At 35.8% G+C, this 21,982-nt stretch overlaps 1 protein-coding gene and 1 long non-coding RNA gene across 11 annotated transcripts; one reads left to right on the top strand and one right to left on the bottom strand.

Moving 5' to 3' along the window:
* Positions 1 to 1,205: 1,205 nt before the first annotated feature.
* Positions 1,206 to 10,666, top strand: LOC148717116 (uncharacterized). 4 transcript variants are annotated; one of them, XR_015995520.1, is made up of 11 exons: positions 1,206 to 2,241; positions 3,970 to 4,005; positions 5,132 to 5,199; positions 5,617 to 5,709; positions 7,203 to 7,284; positions 7,787 to 7,909; positions 8,771 to 8,908; positions 8,998 to 9,039; positions 9,139 to 9,203; positions 9,427 to 9,486; positions 10,163 to 10,666. It is a non-coding gene; the product is annotated as an uncharacterized LOC148717116 (long non-coding RNA). The 4 variants fall into 4 exon arrangements; XR_015995519.1 differs by lacking the exon at positions 10,163 to 10,666 and having other exon boundaries at positions 9,149 to 9,203; XR_015995522.1 differs by lacking the exons at positions 7,203 to 7,284; positions 7,787 to 7,909; positions 8,771 to 8,908; ... (2 more) ...; positions 9,427 to 9,486; positions 10,163 to 10,666 and adding an exon at positions 6,192 to 6,224 and having other exon boundaries at positions 1,217 to 2,241.
* Positions 10,667 to 13,528: 2,862 nt separating this feature from the next.
* Positions 13,529 to 21,939, bottom strand: LOC148717115 (uncharacterized). 7 transcript variants are annotated; one of them, XR_015995514.1, is made up of 12 exons: positions 21,248 to 21,929; positions 19,481 to 19,516; positions 18,214 to 18,281; positions 17,930 to 18,051; positions 17,312 to 17,434; positions 16,315 to 16,452; positions 16,183 to 16,224; positions 16,023 to 16,077; positions 15,742 to 15,801; positions 14,844 to 15,576; positions 14,027 to 14,094; positions 13,529 to 13,624 (listed from the first exon to the last, which is right to left on the bottom strand). XR_015995514.1 is itself a non-coding variant. In XM_088745565.1 (11 exons), exons 5-10 carry the CDS (start codon positions 17,423 to 17,425, stop codon positions 14,072 to 14,074), a joined length of 432 nt encoding a protein of 143 aa, XP_088601691.1. In that variant the 5' UTR covers positions 17,426 to 17,434; positions 17,930 to 18,051; positions 18,214 to 18,281; positions 19,481 to 19,516; positions 21,248 to 21,926; the 3' UTR covers positions 13,529 to 13,624; positions 14,027 to 14,071. The 7 variants fall into 7 exon arrangements, 6 of the variants coding, with proteins under 6 accessions (XP_088601691.1, XP_088601693.1, XP_088601690.1 ...); XM_088745565.1 differs by lacking the exon at positions 14,844 to 15,576 and having other exon boundaries at positions 21,248 to 21,926; XM_088745567.1 differs by lacking the exons at positions 14,844 to 15,576; positions 15,742 to 15,801 and having other exon boundaries at positions 21,248 to 21,925.
* Between the last annotated feature and the right edge of the window lie 43 nt (positions 21,940 to 21,982).

Below are 21,982 nucleotides of genomic sequence, written 5' to 3'. Positions count from 1 at the left end.
GACATAACCTATATGACAATTTCTAACAGTAATCAGGTGGTAAATTTAATTTTGTGGAATTATTAACCTTTTAACTCATTTAACTCAAATTGCTTGTAACACTAGGATTGTATTTTTCTGTTTTGAATCAATAGAGACCATTATTATTATTATTATTATTCATTATTAAGCACGCTTATTTAAGGTTACTTCCTACCTTCAGAGGCTGATTTTTTTTTTGACCAGATTGAAGTTACACTTTTCAACTAGCGTTTGCAAAAGAAAAAAAAATTAAAAATCTCAAAAAGTGTCCGACTTATTTAAAAAAACGTATTTTCGAATAAAAGTTAATAAATCAGGAAGGTGTCATAATCTCGTAAATGGGCGAACCCCCCGGGGGAATATTCGAATATTCGGAGGAATATTACATCGCGCCCTTGACAAATTTCACACGTGGAAGTAATCTGCTCGTAGAAAGTCTTTTCTCGTGGATATAACACAAAACTTAAAATTAGAGAAGAGTCCTTGGGTAAAGAAAAAGAAAAAAAAGGGTTCTGTCCTGGTGTACCGGTTCACAAGGGAATTACCATTGTTCTCTCTTTGTTTAGGAGTCATCGGTTAGCTATTGTGTATTGTTTGGTCTTTTGTATTGGCTCTTGTGAACCGGTACACGAGGACAGAACCAAAGAAAGGTCCAAAGAAGAGAGAAATGGCAGCATTTTGTCAAAAAAACAAAACAAAACAAAACAAAGCGACAAAGGTTCTTGGTTTGGCCAGGAGCCGTCGACAAGCTCGGCATCCACTGAAGATCGACAGCATTCGATTATCCTTGGGGCAAAGAGCTGAAAAATTAAAGTCAACACCACAGAAGGTTGTAAACAAGATTCTTCTTTGGAATCTGACGAAACCGATGGAGAAAAAGAAGAATGCGACAGATTTACCCTTTCTGCCGCGGGTTTTCTCTTCGCCGACTTTGTCCATTACTAAACGATCAACAGGGCGAGATAAAAAAATAAAAAAAAAAAAAGACTGCTACACGATACTTTTCCCGGGAAAATGTTGATCCATTGTCATTGAGGCCAGGTCTCGTCTATCTCATTGGTTTGCGGTTTCAGGAGGCGAGATAATCTCCTGGTGTGGCGCAAGTTGTTTACAAACCTTTGGGAGCTAAAATCTCGCATTTGATTTTGAGAGGACTACATCCACTTTGAACGAATTTATAGGGTATGTAGATTTGACCGATTTTCGTGAAATTTCGCCACAACATTCCCGTGATGATGACTAACAAAAGTGTGTCAGGAAATTTTGATCTTTTAAATATTTTTTACGTGGTGTCCATTTACGCAAAACGCTTCGCATATTTTTCGCTACCCTAACTTTAGATGCGAATATCCAGACAACCAATCAGAATATCGGAAAAGCCTGACACACCTTTGTTGATTGATGCCTTGTGAATGAGACTAGGCAGCCATTTTTCTCGTGCCGCGGGATCCGATACCCGATAAATTCAATAGAAGAACACTCGGTCGTTTCACGCCTTTCTGGCTCCTGACACTTCCTAAATGAAAAAATCGCCGAAATTATATTTTTATCGTAAATTGCATTTATTAACCTTTGTTTTGATGTCTAGTTTGTTAGGGTTTTCTTCCAACTAGCGCGCGTACGAATTTTCTCCCGAAGGACATCCGCGAAGGTAAGAGGTAACCTTAATTTTTGGGCTTTCAGGGTGGGCGCTTATTTGAGGCAGGGCGCTTATGGTAACCCATTCTCCCTGAGGTGATACCGCTGACAAACGCCAAGATGCCCCTTGGCTCGGGATTGAACTATCCCACGCCGGCAAAGGTCTTTTAGGTTAAACGTAAGAGAATAGAGCCTTTGTCTTAAAACGAATCAACCGCAATGTCATTCAAATGTTTACTTTGACATCAAGGTCGTAATTTTACATCTTAGATTTACCGGCTTCGTGCAAGCCTTCAGCCTTATCTTTTTCTCCCTTCGATGTTTTTTTAATTTTTAACAAGCACAGCGTGTTCCAACTTGATGAGACAGCTTAGACTTAGTTATGGCTTAGAGAGGAAACCAGCAGCTACAGCCACAATGGTAGGCGTGTGTCGAGAATGGCAGTTGTTTTAGAAGTTGCTTAACGAGAATGTAGTGGAATACATCGCATAAACAATCCATTTCTGTTACATGATGACACATCTATGCTTTTGAAATGCTACCGGTTGCTACGTTGTTTACAAGGCAAGAGTCGAGAGTCGGGTAAGTACGTGACTAAATTCAGCTGAATTTTATAAGTTCACAGTTCAACTTATGTTACAAGTAAGCTAGTGCCACGTATTCTTATTGCAGTATCATAAATGCCAAGCAAAGGTTTTGATTAACCTCCTGTCCAATAGCCAAATGGGTTTTGAGCGGAATTACGCGAAACAATTCCATGCTTGCATAAATTTGGCCCCAGCGTTTCATTATTCAATAACTATTTGCAATCAGGCTTGTTTACTGGAGGTTTGAGATGGATCCAAAAACGAACGCAGCTCCTATAAGGATTTGGGAAATTTTTCTTTATAAAGTTCCCTGTGAAATCTGTCAGTACGTTCCGAAAGTAAAGATGACCCATGATCTGACCTTGAACTGAGTTCGCTTGCAAACGAAGATACGTTCTTAATTTACTTTGATTTGGAGTCTGGCGCAGTTAAAACGCCGAATTTTTCTAGGACACGAAGAAGCTAATCAACTACTTTAACCAAGTACATCAAAAGATCGATTTTTAACTCTGTCATGTTTGTTCGTTCCGAAGATTACCTTTTTTTTGGATTAAAAATTAAAACTAATTTCAATAAGTAACTGGTGTGACCAAGCAACTATCATTATGCATTATTTGCGGTATTATTTGTCTCCACATTTCTTATTCAATAAACAATTTAAAAAGAAAGCTCCTAACTGGTTCAAGGTCTTTTCTTGTTATTTCCATAATATTAGGTAAATCTTAGTCAGTAGGGCTAAATGTTTTGTCCCTGTGAAAAGGTTATTCACTTGAAAAACGAGTGTAAGGGTGGCCCCTTAATTTTTTTCAAGGTGAGAATTAAGTACAGTGATCTACGTATGCTGTTCGACGGTGAAACCAAAAGTTGACCTTTTCATTTGCCAAATATTGTATATAAATTATTGTAATTCATTGTGAGGTCCAAACAATGGATGCAAGTTCAGAATCTCAACCACTGAACTTTATCATTTGGTTAGAGCCATTTGAAAGACAAATTACCAGATGAAGTAAAAGGAAAGAAAAATAGAAATGTAATGCCACATTAGCCATGATGCGTGGAGGTTATGATTTTGATGGATTTTCATTCATTTATCTCATGCATTATGAAGAATTGAAACAGCTCAGAAGGCAGATATGTTTCTGTACTTTCCATTTCGTATTTATTCGCTCAGGAGAAAAGGTACAGAAATTTTAGCAATCTGTAGTAATTTAACCATATTGCATAACCAAGTTATAACGGAAAAGAGCTTGAATATTAGGCTTGTGGGAGAGGATTTTCAATTTAACACACCAGCCTAGGAGAGTTAGGAGATGACTTGGCTTAGTAAAAAATGCACTACTTTCAAAAACCAGGTAATTGCCAAGTCAATTAGATAGTGGGATTATCACAACCTTGGAAATATGTTAAGAGTTCATTTATAAATTTTAAAATAGGAAGAGCATTGTTTATCGTGAGATCACTCTCTCCGCTGATCGGAAACACTGAAATCAAGGTTAAAATTCAGAAAAGGAGTATTTATGCACCAATTATCAACAGCTATTTTTTTATGAAAGGCAAGTAAAGCAAAAAGAATCAACTTCTTGAAATAGTTTCCACTTGATTAAAGTTCAGGGTGATATTTAAAAAATTATACAGCACTCGATGGTTCCTTTTCACTCTCATATGGATTTTTTCCTTATTTAGTGGTACTAGTGACTTGGCTAACATATTTGTTCTTTTGCAGAAATTTGGACAATTCCCCTGGAGCTTTATTTCACAGGTTTGTATTATTGTCCCCTATTTTGTATCTATAGTTCAACTTGCTTATAATACTAAGACTCATAGTGTTTGTTGGAATTAAATTTGCTGCAAATCTAAAGCTATCACTTGTAGAGGATCTATATACCTTGACTGGCCCCAAATTAAATGCTTTCTTTTGAGCTTGTTTAGGATATTGCTCTTAGACTTGCTGAGGATACTGGTCTTTGACTCACTGAGGATACTGGTCTTTGACTCGCTGAGGATACTGGTCTTTGACTCGCTGAGGATACTGGTCTTTGACTCGCTGAGGATACTGGTCTTTGACTCGCTGAGGATACTGGTCTTTGACTCGCTGAGGATACTGGTCTTTGACTCGCTGAGGATACTGGTCTTTGACTCGCTGAGGATACTGGACTTTGACTCGCTGAGGATACTGGGCTTTGACTCGCTGAGGATACTGGTCTTTGACTGGCTGAGGATACTGGGCTTTGACTCGCTGAGGATACTGGTCTTTGACTCGCTGAGGATACTGGACTTTGACTCGCTGAGGATACTGGTCTTTGACTCGCTGAGGATACTGGGCTTTGACTTGCTGAGGATACTGGACTTTGTAAGTCTGGCTCATTGAGAAGAAGTCTGGTTGACTCGCTGAGAATAACTCTGGTTGGCTCGCTGAGAACAAGTCTGGTTGGCTCGCTGAGAACAAGTCTAGTTGGCTCGCTGAGAATAATTCTGGTTGGCTCGCTGGGAATAAGTCTGGTTGGCTCGCTGAGAATAATTCTGGTTGGCTCGCTGAGAATAAGTCTGGTTGGCTCGCTGAGAATAAGTCTGGTTGGCTCGCTGAGAATAAGTCTGGTTGGCTCGCTGAGAATAAGTCTGGTTGGCTCGCTGAGAATAAGTCTGGTTGGCTCGCTGAGAATAATTCTGGTTGGCTCGCTGAGAATAATTCTGGTTGGCTCGCTGAGAATAAGTCTAGTTGGTTCGCTGAGAACGAGTCTGGTTGACTCACTGAGATGTTTGGTATTGCTATAATAAAAAATTATTTCAGCCAAAATATCTCAAATACGGTTAGTTGTAGTGGGAGTATGTCTTTCTGTCAATAGAAAGACATACTCCCACTTGTTTTTTCTTCTTTTTTTCCCCAGTACAACTATCTAATGTCAAGTTATGGATCTTTACATTGTAACAATGAAGCTGTGAATGAATAGAGGTGGTAGGTGTGAATGATTAAAATCTTATTGTGGAATTTTAAAGTAACATGCCCCACCTTTCCTCCCCCCTCAAAAACTTTAAATAACCAGAATACTAAATGCCAAGGAAGGCAAGGTAGTAATATTGTTGATTAAAATATATACCAATACCTAATCTAATTATGGTAATATCATGCATATGCTGTGAGAATTAGGTTTAATAGAATTTAATAGGTTTACAACTACACAATTAACATTTGTGGGTAAAACCAATGTTCATAATGTTGATGTCTAGAACCTGTCTATCTAATAACAAAATTAAGAATAAAGAGCAATTCTCCTTTCAACAGAACACTAACAAAATTTTAAACACATAGCTTCCCCAAATCAAAACATAACATTCAAAGTCATTAAAATACTTGACTATTTTCCATCTGCAGTAAGGACCACATTTGGAAGAAGAGGTCCATTTAGTGAGTTGATGATCCTTATTCCAAAAGAAAATAACCCCAGTCTAAATGTTTGCTTTTCAGGTAAGTTGAAAAATTTTGCCAATCAATGACAATTATCAAACCCTCTTAACCCTTTAACTCCCTAGATCTGACTGTTAAATCTCTCATCTAACTGATACACATTTCTTTGTAAATCAGTTACAGGAATTTGCCACTTAAGTTTAAGAATTTACATGCTAATTAACTGGGAGTTAAGAAGTTAATAAAAAAATTAATGTATTTCTGAATTAAGGCTGTTGTAGAGTCTCAATCTATATTTTTTCCTTCCTGATGTGCGTCATTGCAAAAAATGGCTCATACTTATCTACTCTGTGGAGTGAATTGGTTTTTGAGGAGATTGATATCACTTAAAAATGAAAAGTGTAACATTTGAAAAATTGCTACCTTAAAAATGTCTCCTAAAATTGTCCCAATAGCTGTTAACAGTGTTTGGTTTTACTTATTGAATTAATATTGAACTGGTCACCCAGTTTTTAAACTTATAGTTTTACAATGAGCATCAGACATTTTGTTACACCTAGGAGAATCCCTGAAAGATGTAAGTGATCAAATGGAACATACAATTTGTCACTTATGTGAACATTTCTCATCTACTTCTACAAGAGATTGAGTAAACCATTGGAGAATATCTATTTTTTCAATTAGTTATAAATGTTTTGGATGCAGAGATTAGTCACATTAGGGAAAATATTGAGAAAAGGATAAATTTCATGTACAAATACTGCCTTTTCATGTATCATACAAACGAGGCAAAAATGTCGTCATCTTTCATGCGTAGAGTCGGGCCATACGGCCATGATAAAATTAAATCTAAAGCAAATATCACATTTCTTTGTAAAACAATAGCATAAAATGCACAAGAAGGCATAAAGAAAACCATAAGAAAGATTTCCTTCATTAATGAATTTTTTCCACAAAATTAATTTTAGCTATAATAATATACATGAAAAAATTTCTTGGTTCTGATTGGTTAAGATGAATGCAGTTTTCAGTTAATTCAGTGCAGAAGAGAGTTAATTCAGTGCAGAAGAGGGCTTATTCAGTGCAAAGAAAGAAACAAACCAGACATTCAGATTGGTCAGAATCATTGGTTAATGTCAATGTCAAGGTCAATGTCACTTGCAGAGTTTGAATAAATTATTTTTGCACATGATGCGCGCGCTTTTCTTCTGCGTAGTTATGAGAAGCTACCTCGTATTTTTTCATGTATATTATTAATAGATAATCACATGATTTTCTCGTGCAATTTGGAATAAATAAGCACTTGTAAATTTTTTCAAAGACCACAAATTGCACTCGCCCTACGGGCTCATGCAATTTTGTTAGTCTTTGAAAAATTCTACTCGTGCTTATTTATTCCAAATTGCACTCAAAGTCATGTGATTACCTATACAAAAATCTGGAACTGTTCTTGTATCAAATTGGATCAACAAAATTCTTAGAGCTGATTGAACTCATGATATTCAACTATTGTTAAAAGGTTAACGAAATTTGTAAACATTTCATTTAAAAAGTCAAGTAGCAGAGAGGTCGGGGACAGGCATCCAAGGGATCGAAAGAGCAGAAGGCTCCTCGTTACTAGAGAAAGCCAAAAGAGTAAGTAAATTCTTTAAACTACAAATTAAACCAAAATAATTATTGTTTCTGGAACCTTTCATCAAAGTACTAACAAATAATATAAATCCCCGATGTGCAAAATCATGTTCTATGAGTTTCATGTGCTGCAATAACTGGTGAAAACATAACATAACCATGGTGGAAAGGGAGTTGCGTAGCTAGTATAATTGTTGCAGTTCAAATTTCTGCAAAAAGGAATGCAAATTAACTTCATAGTCAATGATTGTTCAGAAAAACCTCCCTACTCTTGGTTTTCATGTGTTTTTGGTTTTTTTTCTTCATGTGGTGGTCATAACTTATGTTGCCAAAATAAAAAAAGGGGGAATTTAATGTCTTGAACAATTGCAACCAAATTAAGGAAGATCTTTGAATAAGGAATTTAATTTGTGGTAAGCTGTGTAATGCTGAATGCTTTGGGTGATTGACTTTTGACAATAAAATTATATCAAAGACCTGATAAATACCAATACTTTGATATCAGGTAACAGCCATGAGAAAAAAATGTCTCACCCAAGAACCTGCTTGGGAGTGTTTCCGGATTAAGGTTCTCCATGAAGATGACAGGGAGATAACAAGAAATTTTTCACCAAAAGGAACATATCAGGTGAGTTCTGAAACAGTTGAATGATAACTCATTACAAATAAAATAGATTAAAGTATAAAGTACCATATGGCATATATATATAACTAATTGCAGAAAGTACTGTTTCAGCCTTCTGGGCCTCATCAGTGCAGTGCTGATGCTAGGATGGGGGAGAACCGAGACGGTCACCCCAAACGACCCAACCTTTGTGGTATCGTCTAAGCCATGCCAGAGTGTTCAAACTAGAGTAAACTAGCGAGCATGCGCAATTGCAGCAGCAATGACTCATCCTAGATAGAGTGTTCAATTTGGACATGATATATATTATATTTATTAAAAACTTGATCATTGGATAATGCAATTCAAGACCTTTTATTGGCTTAGCTATTGTGGTATATCAGCCAATATACCATAATCTACAAATATGGTAAGCACGTGTCAGCTTAAAATTAAAAGGGAGCTAACAATTTAATGAAATTTAATAATTTGATTGAAGGTTTGTAATAAAACAATTATTCCACGCGCGCTTGTTGGATATGAGACGATTATAGCCAACTCGGCACTACGCGCCTCGTTGGCTATCTATCATCTCATATCCAATGAGCACTCGTGGAATAATTGTTAAATATATATATATATGTATATATATAAGCAGAAAAGTGATGGTCAAGAGGCCAACTCCAATGTAGCTTTGTTGGTTTATTAGCTTGAAGTTTCGAACATCTCGGTCTTCCTCGGAGGCTTAATTATATATATATATATATATATATATGAGCCTGCTCTGATAAATAAATATGCCTGCACACTATACAACTGTAGTGCATGGCCTTTAATAATTAAGCATCAACATGCTTACATTCTTTCTCATCAATTTATTTACAGGAGGTGTATGACTGGGTGGGTCAAGAGACTTCCCAAGACTATTTTACATTACATCAACTTGAATCTGGTTTTTTTTCTGATACAAAACTACCCACTGATAATCTCATCCAATCAGAAAAATTGTGCCTGATAACAAGGGTAAGTAACATGTAAAAAGGATCTTGAAAAGGCCATGTAGTAACAGCTAAATTTAAAAAAAAATGGTTTATGTCAATTTTACTTCACAGAATTAAGATGAAGCAAATGAAATATTTGGAAAAGATGATGAGGTGAGAAAAATGAAAACAGATCATTTGGTCCCTTAGTTTTTTTTTTTTTTCTTTTTAAAAATCCATCTTATTAATTTTACTTATCTTTCAAAACTCTAGTTGATTTCAGGTGTCTTTCTATGGCAAGTTTGGTTCTGTTAAATCCCTTGATTCCACTATTCCTGGTAAGTAGAGAATTCTCTTTACAGAATTTTAAAAAAAATTAAAAATGAAAAAATGAAGCTGTAAACCTATTTGTTTCTGTACTTCTAAAGATAGCAAACTTTAAATAAAGTAACATGAAATCACCTTTATAAAGTTATATTTTTATATACTCATGCATAATACAAATTTAACTGCGAACTGCAAGATGAAAAAAAATCAAGGCATTTCTCTTTAACTTTAAAGATGACAAGGACTTGGGAGAGCAAAGACACGACATTGAGGAGAGGAAGACTTTAAGTGAGGGTAAGATTTAACAAACAAAATTCATTAAGTTTCGTGGCTGGTGAATATCTCCAGTTTTCTAATTTGCTCAAAGCATTCCAAAATGGGAAATTCCAATCCTGCATGACCATTAGCAAAAACCTATAAACGACTGACAACAAAAATTTCTTACTATCCTCAAAAAACCAGAAATGAAGAAAAAGAAGACCCGAAAGAGAAGAAAGAAGAAAAATAATGAATCTCAGCAAGAAGGAAACGAAAAACCTAGTTAAAGTGTAGATGAAGTTATTAATAAGTGCAAAAATTATCATGTAATGTCTTGTATATTGAAATAGCCTTAACTTCTCTTTTGATACTTGTCAAAAAGTTATCTTTGCAAATTTGATGAGAATAAATGATATAAAGTTTTCCAATATGTATTAGTCGACTGTAATCGGGCCAGATATTTGGTATCATTTGACAACATTTTCCAGAGGCAAAGAGATCAATGAGCTATAATTATATGCAACTGATAACAAAATTTTTGTTTTAGTCATCATGGTAATTATGCACTTACCAGCGGCCCTCCCGGGGGGGGGGGGGGAAGAGGGTGACCCCGGGGAACCCCTGGGCATTGGAAAGGCATTTCCTAAACCCCCTAAATTGACTTTCACTCAAAATTCACACCTAACTTTTTGTATTTGTTTCTCTTCCACAGTTGATGACTGGGATGGGAATTCACAGAAATGCAAACCAATGATATTTATCATGTGTTAAAGAAATAAATCTTGAATATTAATAAAAATCATCAAAATATACTGGCTGACTTATGCAAAATAGTTATGGTAGCATGGGAAAAAATAGGGAGATAAAGAGAACCATCTGAATTAAATTAAATAAGTTTAGATCCTAAAAGTGATTACAGTGAAGGAAAAATGTCTGATTCAGTTAATAGCAAATCAGTTCTTGAAAATCTTGTAACAAATAATAAAGAATGCACAGGGTTTTCAATGAGGTTTTCAGTTTTTTGTATGACATGTATTTTTAACCCACAAAAAGGTCAAAATAGGTGTATTGCCTCTTGGTATCTAATGAAAGTCAAATCCCTCTAATTGAATATACTAAAACTGTAATTAGTACTACTTCTCTTGTTGTGGCCATCAACGATATTCAATATTCAGATATTTTTCTATTAAAAACAATATGAACTATTGAAAAGTAATATTGCTTCAATCAACTGATTTGTGAAAACTCCCCTTGGGTGAACATTTTGCAACAAACTTTGACTCGATATCAATAATAGGTAAAAAATTCCCTTCTCCTTGCAGTTAAAGGCAAGTACATTACCTACTCATAGTTCATAAAAGCCTTGAAAGTATTCGAAGATGCTTGAATTCAAAAATAACAAATTCAAGGTCTTGAAAGTACTTGAATTTGAGGACTAGAGCTTGATTTTTGCAACGCTTTTTCTTTAGCAATTTTCGAGTAAAAAATTGCAGTACTTTAATAGAAAAGCTGAGAAATAATGTTAAATACTTTTAAAATTTCTTATGCAAACCTTTCCAAAAAAGATCCTTCAATTTATCTAAAACTTGGCAAAGTCATTGAAAAGCCCTTCAATTTCAACCTTTGGCATCTGTAGGAACCTACTCCTATTATTTTGATTATTGTCTAGTACCATAACAACATTCATTACACTCTAGCAGGCAAAAATAAAAACAAGTTGACTTATTCATGATTGGAAATGAAAAAATTGCGTAACGACAGCACAAATGGCAATAGTGCAGTCTCCTAAAGATAACTCCAGATGTGCGATATAGAAAGCCAAAGTTCAAGCAGCTATGCGTCTGCTTGAAGGGAAAAAAAGTCTAAAACAGCAAAACATGATGAAATATTCCTTGCATAATGAATATGAAGTTTCAGCATTTAATTTTTATTTATCAAAATGTACATCTTTCATGGTTTTAATTTCTGGTTTCCCTCTTGTTGTGGAAAAATGAAGTAACTTTAGTAATGGGATAGGATCCGATTCAAGCTTTGAACTTAATTCGACACAAATATCCAGTGCTACTTTACGTGCTGAAATTTATGCCAGAAGCTCTATAAAAATATCGGTTTAGGCCTTCCCTGCACTTTATAATCCCAAGAAAAAGAAAATAGAGATTACCTTAACATATTGCAGCAAAATCCCAGCTTAATCTGAACCTAAAACTTTACCCTGGGGAAAAAAAAAACTATACCTCTGCGCATGCGCCAAGAGCAAAGTTTGGCACACGAGCCTTCTTTCGCAAAACGTCTCTCGTTTTGTCAAACGAGTCTCGTTTCTAAAAACGAGTCTCGTTTCTACAAACGAGTCTCGTTTCCACAAACGAGTCTCGTTTCTATAAACGAGTCTCGTTTCTAAAAACGAGTCTCGTTTCTATAAACGAGTCTCGTTTCTATTCACAAACAAACGAGTCTCGCTTTAAATCGTTTATCGAGTGACTTATAAATCGTGACGATTTAAAATCGACTGGTTGCCCAGAAAGTGTGAGTGATCCGAAACGAGACTTGTTTGTAGAAACGAGACTCGTTTGTAGAAACGAGACTCGTTTGACAAAACGAGAGTCGTTTTGCGAAAGAAGGCTTGTGTGCCAAACTTTGTTCTTGGCGCATGCGCAGAAGTATAGTTTTTTTTCCAGGGTAAAGTTTTAGGTTCAAGATAAGTTGGGATTTTGCTGCAATATGTTAAGGTAATCTCTATTTTCTTTTTCTTGGGATTATAAAGTGCAGGGAAGGCCTAAACCGATATTTTTATAGAGCTTCTGGCATAAATTTCAGCAGATAAAGTAGCATTGAATATTTGTGTCGAATTAAGTTCAAAGCTTGAATCGGATCCTATCCCATTACTAAGGTTACTTCATTTTTCCACAACAAGAGGGAAACCAGAAATTAAAACCATGAAAGATGTACATTTTGATAAATAAAAATTAAAATTAATTCTGAAACTTCGTATTCATTATGCAAGGAATATTTCATCATGTTTTGCTGTTTTAGACTTTTTTTTCCCTTCAAGCAGACGCATAGCTGCTTGAACTTGGGCTTTCTCTATTGCACATCTGGAGTTATCTTTAGGAGACTGCCCTATTGCCATTTGTGCTGTCGTTACGCAATTTTGTCATTTCCAATCATGAATAAGTCTACTTGTTTTTATTTTTGCCTGCTAGAGTGTAATGAATGTTATGGTACTAGACAATAATCAAAATAATAGGAGTAGGTTCCTACAGATGCCAAAGGTTGAAATTGAAGGGCTTTTCAATGACTTTGCCAAGTTTTAGATAAATTGAAGGACCTTTTTTGGAAAGGTTTGCATAAGAAATTTTAAAATTATTTAACATTATTTCTCAGCTTTTCTATTAAAGTACTGCAATTTTTTACTTGAAAATTGCTAAAGAAAAAGTGTTGCAAAAATCAAGCTCTAGTCCTCAAATTCAAGTACTTTAAGACCTTGAATTTGTTATTTTTGAATTCAAGCATCTTCGAATACTTTCAAGGCTTTTATGAACTATGAGTAAGTAATGTACTTGCCTTTAACTGCAAGGAGAAGGGAATTTTTTACCTATTATTGATATCGAGTCAAAGTTTGTTGCAAAATGTTCACCCAAGGGGAGTTTTCACAAATCAGTTGATTGAAGCAATATTACTTTTCAATAGTTCATATTGTTTTTAATAGAAAAATATCTGAATATTGAATATCGTTGATGGCCACAACAAGAGAAGTAGTACTAATTACAGTTTTAGTAAATTCAATTAGATGGAATTGGACTTTCATTAGATACCAAGAGGCAATATACCTATTTTGACCTTTTTGTGGGTTAAAAATACATGTCATACAAAAAACTGAAAACCTCATTGAAAACCCTGTGCATTCATTATTATTTCTTACAAGATTTTCAAGAACTGATTTGCTATTAACTGAATCAGACATTTTTCCCTCACTGTAATCACTTGTAGGATCTAAACTTATTTAATTTAATTCAGATGGTTCTCTTTATCTCCCTATTTTTTCCCATGCTACCATAACTATTTTGCATAAGTCAGCCAGTATATTTTGATGATTTTTATTAATATTCAAGATTTATTTAACACATGATAAATATCATTGGTTTGCATTTCTGTGAATTCCCATCCCAGTCATGAACTGTGGAAGAGAAACAAATACAAAGAGTTAGGTGTGAATTTTGAGTGAAAGTCAATTTAAGATGACAGGCATGGGTAATAGGAATATGAAACACTCTTCAACTAAAAAAGGCCTTCTAGATGGATGATTTGACTTCCAAGAGACAAGAAGGAACTCTAGGCCAAAAATGATAAATAAGGTAAACCCAGAAATTGCAGTGATTATGACCATGGCAAGGAAGAGAATTAAAAAAAAGGGAAAGGAAGTTATGAACTAAATTAAGTACCAGAAATCAACTAAGTTGTAAGAGAAAGGGTTGACAACTTGGCATTTAGTATTCTGGTTATTTTTATTTTTTTTGGAGGAAAGGTTGGGCATGTTACTTTAAGATTCCACAATAAGATTTACATAATTCACACCTACCACCCCTATTCATTCACAGCTTCATTGTTACAATGTAAACATCCATCACTTGCCATTAGACAGTTGTACTGGGGGAAAAAAGAGGAAAAAACAAGTGGGAGTATGTCTTTCTAATGACAGAGAGACATACTCCCACTACAACTAACCCTATTTCAGAAATGTTGGCTGAAATAATTTTTATTATAGCAATACCAAACATCTCAGCAAGTCAACCAGACTCGTTCTCAGCGAGCTAACTAGACTTATTCTCAGCAAGCCAACCAGACTTATTCTCAGCGAAAAAAAAAGCCGAATTTATCTCGGGCGTATCCTTCGGAAAGCCCCAGTAATTTATGAGGAGTGTATTCATAGGATATATGATCTAAAAGTACACGATCATTTCTTTCTTAAAATGAATTTTTTCGTCATAAACTATCTTTTATCTCAGGGATCTCATCAAAATAAACGCAAATCAAAATGACAAATCTAATTCGCTATGAAAATAGGTTCTGACCTGTTTATGTTTAGGAAGATTTTCTAGATTATTACAGAGATGATATTGCTTCAGTAAGGATATTATTAGAAAGAGATCTTTGATTTATAAAATGATTGTTTGTGAATTTTTAACAAACAGATAATGAGGTTAATAATTATGCACTTAGCAGCTGCCATCCTGGGGGTCGACCCTGGGGTCATACGGGGGAATAGACTTTTGTCGCCAATTTTTGTTCTAGGACGGGGGCATTGAAGTGCATTTGCACTTCCGAGACGAGACACATGGGAAAACACCCACTGGATTTTTACCATTGCCGCCATCTTGAGAATAAGAGGTCCTTACCATGGTGACTGGTTATTACCATTGATATCTTCAGATGTAAAAAAACTACTACTACTACTACTACTTTTTCCAGTTAGTCGCCACCAAAAGCCACATAGGATGTTTTTAACTTTGAGCCCTCTATAGCCCTGTATAGTAAACACAAGCTGAAGTAAGTTTTTGTCTGTGGCAAATAACATTCTTTTGGAGCATTACATTGTTTGAGTTAGTAGAGCATACTTCTTTGTCCCCAGGGGAAGGGCACTGGTAGCTTTATGTTGAACAATGTTATTGTTGGTTAGGGGGTTTAGGAAATGCCTTTGCAAATGCCCAGGGGTTCCCCAGGGTCACCCTCTTCCCCCCCCCCCGGACGGCCGCTGGTAAGTGCATAATTACCATGATGACTAAAACAAAAATTTTTGTTATCAGTTGCATATAATTATAGCTCGTTGATCTCTTTGCCTTTGGAAAATGTTGTCAAATAATACCAAATATCTGGCCCGATTACAGTTGACTAATACATATTGGAAAACTTTATATCATTTATTCTCATCAAATTTGCAAAGATAACTTTTTGACAAGTATTAAAAGAAAAGTTAAGGCTATTTCAATATACAAGACATTACATGATAATTTTTGCACTTATTAATAACTTCATCTACACTTTAACTAGGTTTTTCGTTTCCTTCTTGCTGAGATTCATTATTTTTCTTCTTTCTTCTCTTTCGGCTCTTCTTTTTCTTCCTTTCTGGTTCTTTGAGGATAGTAGGAAGAAATTTTTGTTGTCAGTCATTTATAGGTTTTTGCTAATGGTCATGCAGGATTGGAATTTCCCATTTTGGAATGCTTTGAGCAAATTAGAAAACTGGAGAAATTCACCAGCCATGAAACTTAATGAATTTTGTTTGTTAAATCTTACCCTCAATTAATGTCTTCCTCTCCTCAATGTCATGTCTTTGCTCTCCCAAGTCCTTGTCATCTTTAAAGTTAAAGAGAAAGGCCTTGATTTTTTTTCATCTTGCAGTTTGCAGTTAAATTTGTATTTGCATGAGTATATAAAAATATAACTTTATAAAGGTGATTTCTTGTTACTTTATTTAAAATTTCCTATCTTTAGAAGTACAGAAACAAATAGGTTTACAGCTTCATTTTTTCATTTTTCATTTTTTTAAAATTCTGTAAAGAGAATTCTCTACTTACCAGGAATAGTGGAATCAAGGGATTTATCAGAATCAAACTTGCCATAGAAAGACACCTGAAATCAACTAGAGTTTTGAAAGATAAGTAAAATTAATAAGATCGATTTTTAAAAAGAAAAAAAAAACTAAGGGACCAAATGATCTGTTTTGATTTTTCTCACCTCATCATTTTTTCCAAATATTTCATTTGCTTCATCTTTTTTCTGTGAAGTACAATAGACATAAACCATTTTTTTTTTTAATTTAGCTGTTACTACATGGCCTTTTCAAGATCCTTTTTACATGTTACTTACCCTTGTTATCAGGCACAATTTTTCTGATTGGACGAGATTATCAGTGGGTAGTTTTGTATCAGAAAAAAAACCAGATTCAAGTTGATGTAATGTAAAATAGTCTTGGGAAGTCTCTTGACCCACCCAGTCATACACCTCCTGTAAATAAATTGATGAGAAAGAATGTAAGCATGTTGATGCTTAATCATTAAAGGCCATGCACTACAGTTGTATAGTGTGCAGGCATATTTATTTATCAGAGCAGGGTTATATATATATATATATATATATATAATTAAGCCTCCGAGGAAGACCGAGATGTTCAAAACTTCAAGCTAATACACCAACAAAGCTACATTGGAGTTGGCCTCTTGACCATCACTTTTCTGCTTATATATATATACATATATATATTATTATTATTCCACGAGTGCGCATTGGATATGAGATGATAGATAGCCAACGAGGCGCGTAGTGCCGAGGTGGCTATAATCGTCTCATATCCAACAAGGGCAAGTGGAATAATTGTTTTATTACAAACCTTAAATCAAATTATTAAATTTCATTAAATTGTTAGTTCCCTTTTAATTTTAAGCTGACATGTGCTAACCATATTTGTAGATTATGGTATATTGGCTGATATACCATAATGGCTAAGCCAATAAAAGGTCGTGAATTGCATTATCCAATGATCAAGTTTTTAATAAATATAATATATATCATGTCCAAATTGAGCACTCTATCTAGGATGAGTCATTGCTGCTGCAATTGCGCATGCTTGCTAGTTTACTCTAGTTTGAACACTCTGGCATGGCTTAAACGATACCACAAAGGTTGGGTCGTTTGGGGTGACCGTCTCGGTTCTCCCCCATCCTAGCATCAGCACTGCACTGATGAGGCCCAGAAGGCCCAAAAAGTACTTTCTGCAGTTAGTTATATATATATATGCCATATGGTACTTTATACTTTAATCTATTTTATTTGTAATGAGTTATCATTCAACTGTTTCAGAACTCACCTGATATGTTCCTTTTGGTAAAAAATTTCTTGTTATCTCCCTGTCATCTTCATGGAGAACCTTAATCCGGAAACACTCCCCAGCAGGTTCTTGGGTGAGACATTTTTTTCTCATGGCTGTTACCTGATATCAAAGTATTGGTATTTATCAGGTCTTTGATATATTGTCAAAAGTCAATCACCCAAAGCATTCAGCATTATACAGCTTACCACAAATTAAATTTCTTATTCAAAGGTCTTCCTTAATTTGGTTGCAATTGTTCAAGACATTAAATTCCCCCTTTTTTTATTTTGGCAACATAAGTTATGACCACCACATGAAGAAAAAAACCAAAAACACATGAAAACCAAGAGTAGGGAGGTTTTTCTGAACAATCATTGACCATGAAGTTAATTTGCATTCCTTTTTGCAGAAATTTGAACTGCAACAATTATACTAGCTACGCAACTCCCTTTCCACCATGGTTATGTTATGTTTTCACCAGTTATTGCACCACATGAAACTCATAGAACATGATTTTGCACATCGGGGATTTATATTATTTGTTAGTACTTTGATGAAAGGTTCCAGAAACAATAATTATTTTGGTTTAATTTGTAGTTTAAAGAATTTACTTACTCTTTTGGCTTTCTCTAGTAACGAGGAGCCTTCTGCTCTTTCGATCCCTTGGATGCTTGTCCCCGACCTTTCTGCTACTTGACTTTTTAAATGAAATTAGTAATATCATATGCATGATATTACTATAATTAGATTAGGTATTGGTATATATTTTAATCAACAATATTACTACCTTGCCTTCCTTGGCATTTAGTATTCAGGCTAATTAAAGTTTTTGGGGGGGAGGAAAGGTGGGGCATGTTACTTTAAAATTCCACAATAAGATTTTAATCATTCACACCTACCACCTCTATTCATTCACAGCTTCATTGTTACAATGTAAAGATCCATAACTTGACATTAGATAGTTGTACTGGGGAAAAAAAGAAGAAAAAAACAAGTGGGAGTATGTCTTTCTAATGACAGAAAGACATACTCCCACTACAACTAACCCTATTTGAGAAATTTTGGCTGAAATAATTTTTTATTATAGCAATACCAAACATCTCAGTGAGTCAACCAGACTCGTTCTCAGCGAGCCAACTAGACTTATTCTCAGCGAGCCAACCAGAATTATTCTCAGCGAGCCAACCAGAATTATTCTCAGCGAGCCAACCAGACTTATTCTCAGCGAGCCAACCAGACTTATTCTCAGCAAGCCAACCAGACTTATTCTCAGCGAGCCAACCAGACTTATTCTCAGCGAGCCAACCAGACTTATTCTCAGCGAGCCAACCAGAATTATTCTCAGCGAGCCAACCAGACTTATTCTCAGCGAGCCAACCAGACTTATTCCCAGCGAGCCAACCAGAATTATTCTCAGCGAGCCAACCAGACTTGTTCTCAGCGAGCCAACCAGACTTGTTCTCAGCGAGCCAACCAGAATTATTCTCAGCGAGTCAACCAGACTTCTTCTCAATGAGCCAGACTTACAAAGTCCAGTATCCTCAGCAAGTCAAAGCCCAGTATCCTCAGCGAGTCAAAGACCAGTATCCTCAGCAAGTCAAAGTCCAGTCTCCTCAGCGAGTCAAAGACCAGTATCCTCAGCGAGTCAAAGCCCAGTATCCTCAGCCAGTCAAAGCCCAGTATCCTCAGCCAGTCAAAGCCCAGTATCCTCAGCCAGTCAAAGTCCAGTATCCTCAGCGAGTCAAAGACCAGTATCCTCAGCGAGTCAAAGACCAGTAACCTCAGCAAGTCAAAGACCAGTATCCTCAGCGAGTCAAAGACCAGTATCCTCAGCGAGTCAAAGACCAGTATCCTCAGCGAGTCAAAGACCAGTATCCTCAGCGAGTCAAAGACCAGTATCCTCAGCGAGTCAAAGACCAGTATCCTCAGCGAGTCAAAGACCAGTATCCTCAGTGAGTCAAAGACCAGTATCCTCAGCAAGTCTAAGAGCAATATCCTAAACAAGCTCAAAAGAAAGCATTTAATTTGGGGCCAGTCAAGGTATATAGATCCTCTACAAGTGATAGCTTTAGATTTGCAGCAAATTTAATTCCAATAAACACTACGAGTCTTAGTATTATAAGCAAGTTGAACTATAGATACAAAATAGGGGACAATCATACAAACCTTTAAAATAAAGCTCCAGGGGAATTGTCCAAATTTCTGCAAAAGAACAAATATGTTAGCCAAGTCACTGGTACCACTAAATAAGGAAAAAATCTATATGAGAGTGAAAAGGAACCATCGAGTGCTGTATAATTTTTTGAATATCACCCTGAACTTTAATCAAGTGGAAACTATTTCAAGAAGTTGATTCTGTTTGCTTTACTTGCCTTTCATAAAAAAATAGCTGTTGATAATTGGTGCATAAATACTCCTTTTCTGAATTTTAACCTTGATTTCAATGTTTCCGATCAGCGGAGAGAGTGATCTCAGGATATACAATGCTCTTCCTATTTTAAAATTTATAAATGAACTCTTAACATATTTCCAAGGTTGTGATAATTCCACTATCTATTATTGACTTGGCAATTACCTGGTTTTTGAAAGTAGTACATTTTTTACTAAGCCAAGTCATCTCCTAACTCTCCTAGGCTGGTGTGTTAAATTGAAAATCCTCTCCCACAAGCCTAATATTCAAGCTCTTTTCCTTTATAACTTGGTTATGCAATATGGTTAAATTACTACAGATTGCTAAAATTTCTGTGCCTTTTCTCCTGAGCGAATAAATACGAAATGGAAAGTACAGAAACATATCTGCCTTCTGAGCTGTTTCAATTCTTCATAATGCATGAGATAAATGAATGAAAATCCATCACAATCATAACCTCCATGCATCATGGCTAATGTGGCATTACATTTCTATTTTTCTTTCCTTTTACTTCATCTGGTAATTTGTCTTTCAAATGGCTCTAACCAAATGATAAAGTTCAGTGGTTGAGATTCTGAACTTGCATCCATTGTTTGGACCTCACAATGAATTGCAATAATTTATATACAATATTTGGCAAATGAAAAGGTCAACTTTTGGTTTCACCGTCGAACAGCATACGTAGAACACTGTACTTAATTCTCACCTTGAAAAAAATTAAGGGGCCACCCTTACACTCGTTTTCCAAGTGAATAACCTTTTCACAGGGACAAAACATTGAGCCCTACTGACTAAGATTTACCTAATATTATGGAAACAACAAGAAAAGGCCTTGAACCAGTTAGAAGCTTTCTTTTTAAATTGTTTATTGAATAAGAAATGTGGAGACAAATAATACCGCAAACAATGCATAATGATAGTTGCTTGGTCACGCCAGTTACTTATTAAAATTAGTTTTAATTTTTAATCCAGAAAAAGGTAATCTTCGGAACGAACCAACATGACAGAGTTAAAAATCGATCTTTTGATGTACTTGGTTAAAGTAGTTGATTAGCTTCTTCGTGTCCTAGAAAAATTCGGCGTTTTAACTGTGCCAGACTCCAAATCAAAGTAAATTAAGAACGTATCTTCGTTTGCAAGCGAACTCAGTTCAAGGTCAGATCATGGGTCATCTTTACTTTCGGAACGTAGTGACACAGATTTCACAGGGAACCTTATAAAGAAAAATTTCCCAAATCCTTAGAGGAGCTGCGTTCGTTTTTGGATCCATCTCAAACCTCCAGTAAACAAGCCTGATTGTAAATAGTTATTGAATAATGAAACGCTGGGACCAAATTTATGGAAACACGGAATTGTTTCGCGTAATTCCGCTCAAAACCCCTTTGGCTATTGGACAGGAGGGTAATCCAAACCTTTGCTTAGCATTTATGATACTGCAATACGAATACGTGGCACTAGCTTACTTGTAACATAAGTTGAACCGTGAACTTATAAAATTCAGCTGAATTTAGTCACGTACTTACCCGACTCTCGACTCTTGCCTTGTAAACAACGTAGCAACCGGTATCATTTCAAAAGCATAGATGTGTCATCATGTAACAGAAATGGATTGTTTATGCGATGTATTCCACTACATTCCCGTTAGGCAACTTCAAAAACGACTGCCATTCTCGACACACGCCTACCATTGTGGCTGTAGCTGCTGGTTTCCTCTCTAAGCCATAACCAAGTCTAAGCTGTCACATCAAGTTGGAACACGCTGTGCTTGTTAAAAATTACAAAAACATCGAAGGGAGAAAAAGATAAGGCTGAAGGCGTGCACGAAGCCGGTAAATCTAAGATGTAAAATTACGACCTTGATGGCAAAGTAAACATTTGAATGACATTGCGGTTGATTCGTTTTAAGACAAAGGCTCTATTCTCTAACAGTTAACCTCAAGGACCTTTGCCGGCGTGGGATAGTTCAATCCCGAGCCAAGGGGCATCTTGGCGTTTGTCAGCGGTATCACCTCAGGGAGAATGGGTTACCATAAGCGCCCAGCCTCAAATAAGCGCCCACCCTGAAAGCCCAAAAATTAAGGTTACCTCCTACCTTCGCGGATGTCCTTCGGGAGAAAATTCGTACGCGCGCTAGTTGGAAGAAAACCCTAACAAACTAGACATCAAAACAAAGGTTAATAAATGCAATTTACGATAAAAATATAATTTCGGCGATTTTTTCATTCAGGAAGTGTCATGAGCCGGAAAGGCGTGAAACG

Source organism: Stylophora pistillata, chromosome 14 (assembly GCF_964205215.1).
Source record: "Stylophora pistillata chromosome 14, jaStyPist1.2, whole genome shotgun sequence".
Taxonomy (NCBI): domain Eukaryota; kingdom Metazoa; phylum Cnidaria; class Anthozoa; order Scleractinia; family Pocilloporidae; genus Stylophora; species Stylophora pistillata.
The sequence above is the reverse complement of the archived record's forward strand: the minus strand, read 5'-3'. Positions and strand labels throughout refer to the sequence as shown.

Excerpts from the sequence above, each read along its gene's own strand:
- LOC148717115 (XM_088745564.1), bottom strand. The coding sequence starts at position 17,425 with ATGAGAAAAAAATGTCTCACCCAAGAACCTGCTGGGGAGTGTTTCCGG. Across the intron at positions 15,802-16,022 it reads CCTTGATTCCACTATTCCTG|ATGACAAGGACTTGGGAGAG; the intron begins GTAAGTAGAGAA and ends TTAACTTTAAAG. Across the intron at positions 15,577-15,741 it reads GAGGAAGACATTAATTGAGG|AACCAGAAAGGAAGAAAAAG; the intron begins GTAAGATTTAAC and ends CTATCCTCAAAG.